The sequence below is a fragment of the Physella acuta genome, unplaced genomic scaffold, assembly GCF_028476545.2.
Source record: "Physella acuta isolate Inbredline_101_S28 unplaced genomic scaffold, ASM2847654v3 ptg000712l, whole genome shotgun sequence".
NCBI classification, from domain to species: domain Eukaryota; kingdom Metazoa; phylum Mollusca; class Gastropoda; family Physidae; genus Physella; species Physella acuta.
In genome coordinates this window covers 137,043-146,564 of record NW_026732230.1, presented here as the reverse complement: position 1 = coordinate 146,564, position 9,522 = coordinate 137,043, and the positions used below count along the sequence as shown (strand labels likewise).

The 9,522-nt window shown below is 33.0% G+C and overlaps 1 protein-coding gene across 2 annotated transcripts; it reads left to right on the top strand.

Annotated features, from left to right (window-relative positions):
* The first annotated feature begins 386 nt into the window (after positions 1-386).
* LOC131949734 (transcription initiation factor TFIID subunit 6) lies at positions 387-9,513 on the top strand. 2 transcript variants are annotated; one of them, XM_059311602.1, is made up of 13 exons: positions 395-528; positions 2,968-3,143; positions 3,347-3,765; positions 3,946-4,032; positions 4,425-4,581; positions 4,671-4,891; positions 5,058-5,123; positions 6,020-6,199; positions 6,512-6,636; positions 6,842-6,974; positions 8,125-8,247; positions 8,346-8,534; positions 8,905-9,513. In XM_059311602.1, exons 3-13 carry the CDS (start codon positions 3,619-3,621, stop codon positions 9,340-9,342), a joined length of 1,866 nt encoding a protein of 621 aa, XP_059167585.1. In that variant the 5' UTR covers positions 395-528; positions 2,968-3,143; positions 3,347-3,618; the 3' UTR covers positions 9,343-9,513. The 2 variants fall into 2 exon arrangements, with proteins under 2 accessions (XP_059167584.1, XP_059167585.1); XM_059311601.1 differs by lacking the exon at positions 2,968-3,143 and having other exon boundaries at positions 387-528.
* The last annotated feature ends 9 nt before the right edge of the window (positions 9,514-9,522 follow it).

Here is a 9,522-nt window from a genome sequence, read left to right as displayed (position 1 = left end):
ATTGAATACTTATAATATCTAGATCTATGTATAAAAATTTCCTTGATAGTTTAAATATAAGTCTGTTTTTGAGTTATTGATTTTTTTTCTTACATTAGTACTAGTACTGATTATTTTAGTTAATGTTTATCTGGCATAACAGAACCGGAAATCTATTGCGAGTGCTAATACTAGCTCACACTGTGTTGCAGTCAAGACTGTATCTTGATTTTTATTTTAACTTTTATCTGAAACTAAAATCTAATCTAGTGATTTACTCTTATTAAAAATTCCAATTAGTCTAATCTTTCTTTTTTAATTTAGATCAAGATCTAGATTCCTATTTTCTGCTCAGAAATAATGTTCTCTGTAAATTATTATTATGCTACACAGCAGACCGCGCTCAACTGAAGTTCTCTGAGTGAGAATCTGATGATGTTGAATTTTGTTGATCAACATGTGAATATGAATAACTATAATTAAAAAACCTTCACAATTTCACTACAGCAGAATGAACAGGTCATGACTTCTCAGTCACAGTGATTCCAAGTTAGTTTTTAGACTAGATGTAGGCCTAATGTTTTTTGGTAATCTATCGTTTTGGGTACGTAAAATCGCCCGCGATTTGTAATGTGAAAAACAGGTGACTCCTTAAATTTTAATAATTATTTCACATTTTGAGGAGGATTTATGTTTTAAAAAATTCAAAAATGTTTCCTTGATTCATTTATGTACCTGTTTTTAAACAGTTGAATTAAAACTTTTCCGTAATAAATGAAGACTAGCGATGTTTTCAACAGATGCAACCATGCTCATTTACTATAGCAGCCATCTTGTCTAAGTTTTATTTTTATAAGCTTTTAGCGCCAGATTCAGGGGGAAGCCACTCTATTTTACAAATGGCTGCTGTTTATATAGCAAATCTTGCTCTCAGACACTGCTGTTTAAAGTTAATTTCTGGCCAATATCGATATATTTTGCCATTGATTTAGGTTTATTATTCATTTATCTATAATATTTGACACAAAAGTATGACAATATACTTCTATTAAAGCCTTGACAATGAGGTAACGTTTTCGTACATAAATAGCCGCGGGCGATTTTACGTACCCAAAACGATAGATTACCTGTTTTTTTTCTATAGGCCTAGGCCAGGGGTCGGCAACCTGCGGCTCTTTTGACGTCCAGATGCGGCTCTCCAGCTCCTTGCACAAATATTAATAGTTATATAATTTCAATTTTACTGGACGGTGGGGTACGACTTTACCCTGCGTTCAGTGGGTTGGAAGATATGCCTGGTGAGAACCAAAGGCCAAAGGATAGAAGCGAACAATGCAAGTTATTCAAACTGATATCCAAGCCAGTTAGAAGGCGTTTGCCGTGTTGAGGCCTGACTGGCTAATGGGAGACACCTCCTGAGCTGGTGATATTCGTAAAGAAAAAATAAAATAACAATTACCAGCTTCTAAAGTAAATTGAGATAGTCCTAGAATAATATTATTTTATTACTAATTTTACTATTCTAGCGAAACTTGTCTGTTTTTATATGAACAAATATTATTTCATATTTAAAACTATTTTAAATAACAAACCAACTTTATTTACCTAATCCTAATCAAATACCGAATATTGAACTAAAAATGTTGTGGCTCTTTAAAAACTGGGAAAGTTTGTAAATTGTAACTTTTGGCTCCTGCGTATCTAAAGGTTCCCGACCCCTGGCCTACGCCTATGTTTTTTTGGTAATCTATCGTTTTGGGTACGTAAAATCGCCTGCGGCTATTAATGTACGAAAACGTTACCTCATTGTCAAGGCTTTAATAGAAGTATATTGTGATATGTTTTGTCAAATATTATAGATAAATGATTAATAAACCTAAATCAATGGCTAAATATATCAATAGGCCAGAAATTAACTTTAAACAACCATTTGTAAAATAGAGTGGCTTCCCCCTGAATCTCGCGCTATAAGTTTATAAAAATAAAACTTAAACAAGATGGCTGCTATAGTAAATGAGCATGGTTGCATCTGTTGGAAACATCGCTAGTCTTCATTTATTACTGAAAAGTTTTAATTCAATTGTTTAAAAACAGGTACTTAAATGAAACAAGGAAACATTTTTTAATTTTTTAAAACATAAATCCTCATCAACATGTGAAATAATTATTAAAATTTTAGGAGTCACCTGTTTTTCACATTGCAAGTCGCAATTAAGAACGAAGAAGAAGAAGCTAGAATTTCAGTTGGGTAGGTCAGTCTATCCTTAAGTCTTAAGTAATAGTATGCTCGCTGCCCTGGAGGTGGGGGCTGGTTGCTTACAACAATATGGCGTCCACAAGGGGTGCATGACTTAAATCAATTTTTTGTCTTAGTTCCAATGACCTTCTTAAAATTGCTTTTAAAAAATGTTTAAAAAGGCAAAATGGTGGGTTTTTCATGTTATAAAAACAAGCTATAGGTGGCAGAGCTATATATGCCAGAAAAGCATTTTGAAATCTGTTTTGGAAAATGAAGGCTAAATTTAAAAGTTGGTTTCATTAAAAATAATAGAACTTTTAATCGACAACCAAATTTTTTTTTTTTTAAACCACGTGACCGTTATTTGCATTGGCAGTTAAAAAAGTAAAACCCAATTTGTGGCTTCAAACACAAGGGTGATTTAATATGGTTGTAATGGAAAGGTGTGCCATGGCTATGAGTGAGAATAAATTTTAAATGAGTAATTTAGTTTAAAACAAGCTAAAACCCTCAAAATTAGTGTGTTTTGGATTAAATATGGATGTCTATTATTCACTGATATGTTAAAATTGAAAATTGAGTAAAGTTTAGATTTAGCAAGAATATCTACTAAGTTAGTTTAAAGTTAGGATTAAATTTCATTGAAACATCATTCCACCCTATTCCACCGTTTTCTTTCCTTAAACTCCCGACTACTCCCTTCTTAACATAACATTTTATGTCAAATAACACCTATTGTTTGTCATTAGTCAGTGAGTTGTGTCCCTGAGTCGACCCAGATCTGATCAGTGCCAGACTCAGGAAAGGGAGAGTAAAGGCCGCTGGGTATAATGACCACACTCTTCCCTTATACACACTAGTCACAGAAACTGGTGAACTCTATCTGCCCATCGACCATCAGGTTCAAAAAGTAACTTGTACTTTAGTGAGTAATGATAATTTACATACTCATACATTGCTATTAAATTTAAGCAGTATATGATAATAAAAGTAGGCTAGTAATATTCACCATTTTTCCATATACTCATGGGGATCTCACTCAAAGACTACTAAAGAGTATGAATGTGTTACTGTAGGTATGGTTAGAATTTTATTTTCATAAATTCCTTAATACTTCATTGGTTGCAGTTGAGGTCTTCACCATCCTGAAATCAAGTAGGCATCCATGGATTTAGAAGTAATTATATGATGGACATCTTTTTGATCTACTAAGCAAAACAAGTTTTTTAACACATGCTAGATTACTGGACATGTAAGATGTTTGTAATGATGAGTCTCCACATTGATTGTGCAATTACAGTTTAGCATCTGTAAATTTTACACCTGCCTCGGATTAAAGAAAAAAAGAAAAACAGCATGATTTACCTCAAGTGATCTTTGTGGATTTTATATTCTTTCAAATGGCATCTGAAAGTAGATTTGGATCTATTTTGTCATCAGAATCTATTCGAGTCATTGCAGAATCTATAGGTATATCAGGATTAGCAGATGAAGCCTCATCTTTTTTAGCTGAAGATATATCATACCGATTAAAACTTGTTGTACAGGTATGGTAATTTTTAAAAACTTGTAATTGTGTTATCTATTGTTTGATTTATTTTTAACTGACATTCACAATTCTCATTCATACGTAGTGTGGATTTCTAGAATGACTCATTATTTTGGCATAGGTTTTGATTTTATTTTGAACTGTTCTGTAATTGATATTAATTGTGTCATCTGTTTAGGAAGCTGAAAAGTTGAGACAGCATGGTAAACGCTTGAAGCTGATGTGCACAGATTTTGATCAAGCATTGCAGATGAAAAATGTTGAGGTGGGCCTGAAGTGCATGTTTTCACTGTGGTTTTTTTTGTTGGGGTTTTTAAAAATTTAGCGTTGAGACTTGAAGACCATCGTAGCTTACCAAACACAAATGTAGTTAAAACACTGGACTATACAATTTATACTTTTTCAATATAGTTTAATCATAAGCAACCCAATTTTTTTTACAATCCTGAAGACCACATGTTATGGATCAAGTTAAGCACCATTTAGACTGTTTACTGTGTTTGCTTTCTCTATTGTCCATAAAATAATCTCTCCAGCAATATTAAAACTACAAATTTGAGTGATGATTCTTCTGGATAACTGTTCATTTTATATTTCCAACTGTATTTTCCTTCTGTCCAAATAATCAGTTACTCTATCTATAATTCAAATCTTCAGCCAGTATATGGTCACACGAGCAAAGAAGGCAATATCCCATTTCGGCATGCGAGCGGCGGAGGTAGAGAAATATATTTTACAGAGGAAAAGGAAGTGGACCTGCATGCAGTTGTTAGTGATCCTCTTCCCAAAATACCAATTGAAGTCTCATTAAAAGGTTAGTAAAACTAAAGTTTCCAATTAGCATGAGTTACAACTTCCCTAGATAAAAACGTATTGTGCTTAACCTTGAAATTTATTTGGTAGCTCACTGGTTATCCATTGAGGGCACCCAGCCAGCCTTACCCGAGAACCCCCCACCTGCAAGTAAAGATTTGCAAAAACAAGAAATACTAGACACAGCTATAAAGACTGGAGCCAACAGGCCCTTGAAACGTCCCCACCCAGATTCCAACAAACACAAGCATCACCACAAGCACAAAGAGAGTGTGATGTTGAAAAATCTGGCTACTCATGAGCTGTCTGTAGTAAGTTTACATTATATCAGCAGCATTTGTTGTTTTTTTTTTTTATTTATACTTCTGACATCACATATCTGTTAAAAAATAATTTGCCTATTTCCAAGTTGATTTATTTAAATTTTGTGAAAATAACACTTGCCTATTTCTAACTTACATATGTTTTCTATTTTAGGAGCAACAGTTTTATTATAAGGAGATAACAGAAAGCTGTGTTGGTCCAGATGAGCAAAAGAGATCTGTAAGCTTTTATATATTTTATTTCCTTATTTTGTTGTTGATTGTGATTAATTGTAGGTAACTGCATACTGGAAGATTGTAATAGGATGGGAAAAATGTTTCAGTGGAATAGTGAAAAAACTGATTAAGCTGCTAAAAGCAATGACTTTAACTATAACTGCCATTGTGAGTTTCAGAGAATTAACTTCTTGCCGCACAATTTCTAACTTCATACTTTAAATACTAAAGATATAGTGTTAGGGTTGAAACGAAAAAGTCACAATTTTGCCAAGTACAAAAAGTCAAATCTTTTAGAAACTGATAAATTCAGAGTTGGTAATTTTTATTTCCTGGTTCAGTGATTTACATTCAGTTAGTTAGCACACAGCTCTATTGTCAGGAACTTTTGACTGCATTCATCTAACAGCATATCTCTTCCTGCACTACTAAGTCAGCCTACTAACTACTTGGCCCCCATGATAGTGGGCAGTGATTGTTTGCTCTAGGGTGTGGATACACTCTAACCCATGAGCTGTGGCTATTAAATATTATTTATTTAAAAATCATTATTTAAAAAAAGTTGCAGATACTCTTAACATAATTTTGCAAGCCTTTTATAGGATTTTTAGATTATTACTAAGTAAATTAGAAATATTGCATTCCAACATTTTTTTTATTGGCAATAAATTTGGTGATAATTCACGTTATAACTATTGTGCGATTATTATGGAAAATCTATGTTTGGGGGGGGGGGGGGGGGGGGGATTTTGAGACTAGACAATCTTTTATAATTCCATTTGTGGGTTTCTGGGAGCTAACTTTTCAAGCTAAGAGATTTTAATGATTTTAAAATTTGAAACAAATAATCTCTAAACGTTTCTGATGTAACAAAAATGTTTTCTCTTGTAACTCTTAAAGGAAGCCCTACAGAGCTTGCAGTGTGACCCTGGTCTCCATCAGATGTTGCCTAGGTTTGTTGCCTTTGCATCTGAGGGTGTGAAAATTAATGCAGTACAAAATAATTTGGCCCTCCTGATTTATCTTATGAGGATGGTCAAATCACTGCTAGACAACCAAACAATTTATTTAGACAAATATGTGAGTATACATTTTTTTCTGTCCTGTTTTGATACCTATAAGATTGAAGTGGTTATTTATGTTTAAATGTATTCATCTTAAAACTGATTTTTAAAAGTATCTTAGGTGTTTCCATTATTTTCATTTTTAGTTGACTATTCAAAAATTGCATTTTACGACATTTTAATATTTTATATATACACAGCACATTACATATCCAACGTAAAAAAATGGCAAATATTCTCCAAGTAGTCACTGTTATTAAGGTTTACCCCACTTGCCCACTCAATTTTTTCCTTCTATGAATTGTGTCTCCAATCTTTCCTTTGTCAGCTTCATGACTTGCTACCAACTGTCATGACGTGTGTCGTGAGTCGTCAGTTATGCTTGAGACCTGACATGGACAACCATTGGGCTTTGAGGGATTTTGCTGCACGTCTTGTGGCCCAGATCTGCAGGTAAACAAATATGTCTAGCATTTTACTGTTTATTATTTTAAGTCTTGAGTAATTAAAATAAAAATTGCTTCAGAGCATTTATTATATTTGAATTTATTAACATGCAGGGATCTGATTTGCTTAATCTGTTTTAATTTTTTGAAATCTTGTCTGTTCATCTTAAATGTTGCAGTGTAAAAAATAATTATGAATTTTGATATTTCAGAAATTACAGTAACAACACTAATAATATCCAGGCAAGGGTAACCAAGAAATTTAGCAAAGCTATCCAAAGTGAAGCTGCAGCCTTGGCTACAATATATGGAGCACTGGCAGGTCTGGGTGAGCTGGGTCCTGAGGTATATACACATTATCTACCTGTTTTCTTTGTTTTTGTTTATCATGCTTGAGTTTGTCTCATACTTTTGTCAGTACTTTTAGAACAGTCCGGAAATACTGTAATAATATATACTTAAGGGGATATGCGTGGAAAAAAAATCACAAAATTTCTTGTTTTTCGTCATGATGGGTTTCTTGCATTTTTGGATACTTTGTCCATTTTTGTATAAAGAAAATAATAACTTTAAAGAGAAAAAAATATTTTATGTGTTTGAATTACGATTTTTATGACCCTATTAATTAAAAAATAATCAATTTTTCCCAATCTTACAAGCTCTCTATGAAAAGTTTTATATCCGTCATTATATTGTATTTGACATCATTGGAAAGCTGGATTTCTCATGTATTTAATAAACTTAATTTCCTACATCTCGGAAGCACCCAAATCTTACAATTGGCTTTGCAGTTTACACAGATATGGTACTTTTCTGACCTAGTTTTCGTTACTTTTGGCTGTTTTTCTCAGTTCGCACGTTTTTAACACTAAAAAACCTACTACTTTTTTATTTATTAAACAATGCCAACCATATTTTCAGTAAATATTCTTGATGCGAAAATACAACTTTGTCACGAGGGAATTGTGATTGCTTTCATAGAAAAAAAGTATTTGGTAATAAATATGCACATTTTGAAACTATTGAATACTAAAAAGGGTACGATTTTTTAGACCTTGTAAAATTCTTACTAGTAATTATTTCAAAAAGTTGTCCAACCATATTTTCAGTAAATATTCTTGATGCGAAAATACAACTTTGTCACGAGGGAATTGTGATTGACAAAAGTTTTAATATATACTGAAATATAAGCAGTTTAAATTTGATTGCTATAGGTGCATAAATAAAAAAGCCTTAGTATTTTTAAAAGTACCGAAAAATTCAAAATGGCGGGGGTTTTTTGGGTTTCCATGACAACCAAAAATGTTTTCGACCTTTTTTGTTGCTGTTTAATACTTACTTTTATATGCCAAATATGATAAAAGTGTTCAAAAGGCTTTAGATCTTAAACTGTAAAAAATAGAAAAAAAACATAGCATATCCCCTTTATAAATTATTTTATAATGCCAATGTTTATCCAAAAGCTTTAAGATATAACTGCATTTCTCTTTTGAAGGTGATAAAGTCATGTTTGCTTCCCTACATCTGTATTCTTGGTGATCGTATAAAAGCAGTTAATGAAGGGACAGCTCTGAATGTGGATAAAATAGCTGCAGAACATATAAAAAGGCAGCTCCTGGTAAGTAAATATCTTGGTAGACTTAAATAAAAACTTCTAAAAATCATTACTATGGTTACAGATATTATTTTTATATTTAAATTTTTTATTTATTTTAGAAATATCTACCTCCTGTGCTGAAAACTTTTCACAACAGTACTGAAAATGTTGATGAGTTCAATGTGGCCTATGGCTACCTTGGGCCTTTAATGTTCTCAATGTTTTTGCAAAAAGAGAAAAGTTTAACTGCCACAACATCTGCCATTCATGCCTTAGCAGCCCCTCGCTCAACTTTACAATTATCCCAGGTAAGTAAATTTCTTTAATAGGTTCAATGCCAAATCAGACTTTCGTAAACCAATTTGGCCAAGATAAGTTATTAAGGGTCATAGAAAAATCTGTTTTGAAATTGGTATGCATGATCAGCCCATATTTGAAAATAAAAGTGTTAAAATTTTAAATAGCTGTTTTATTAATCTGTCAAGTAATTAATCTCACATTTAAAATAAAATTATATATTTTAAATTTGTTAATTTTTTTTTTTATAAAATCAGATCAAATAAATTTTAGAAAATATTTTAAAATTTGGAAAAGTATTAGACTGAAATTTCAGCTCTTCTCTTCAGCTACACAATACATGCAGGTGTTAATTATTTCTTGAATTCCTTACATTTTCAGCGCCCACCTCAAATCGTGATCCAGCAGCAGCCCAACACACCAGTTCCTCTAATCTCTTCACCGTTCCTCAATCCATCACCATCGCTAACATCTCTCAACCCAAGGCCACTGCCTTCTATGCCCTCCACGCCCACTGGCATCCCCGGCCAGAAGTTTGTCATTGTCTCTCAAGCAAGACCCTCGACTCCGATAGCACCGCCAACACAGACCACGCCCCTGGTCAAATTTGTCACCACCCAGCAGTCTTCACTGACCACCAGCAATGCCCCCGGCACTCAGAAGATTGTGGTTATTCAGGGCAGCTCAACAAAAACAGAAGACTCCTCTGTTGGAGGGATTCGTACTGCAGTTTTAAGTGGGGTCCCTTCCACTACAGTAATTCAACAACCAGCTACTACGACCTTAAATACTAACATCAGTGGCAATGATACTTTATAGCACAATAAGTACAAAAATAATTTGTTTACACATTGTTGGATATAACTAGACATTCAGACTTGTTTTGTAATACAAAGTTGACTAAAAAAATGACCAATCAATAAATATTTCTTTATGAATCTACACAAAGTGAAACTATTTTTTTCTGTCCTTGTCTGTTTGTAACATTAATATTAAAAA

Excerpts from the sequence above, each read along its gene's own strand:
- LOC131949734 (XM_059311601.1), top strand. The coding sequence starts at position 3,619 with ATGGCATCTGAAAGTAGATTTGGATCTATTTTGTCATCAGAATCTATT. Across the intron at positions 6,637-6,841 it reads CTTGTGGCCCAGATCTGCAG|AAATTACAGTAACAACACTA; the intron begins GTAAACAAATAT and ends TTGATATTTCAG. Across the intron at positions 8,248-8,345 it reads ATATAAAAAGGCAGCTCCTG|AAATATCTACCTCCTGTGCT; the intron begins GTAAGTAAATAT and ends TATTTATTTTAG.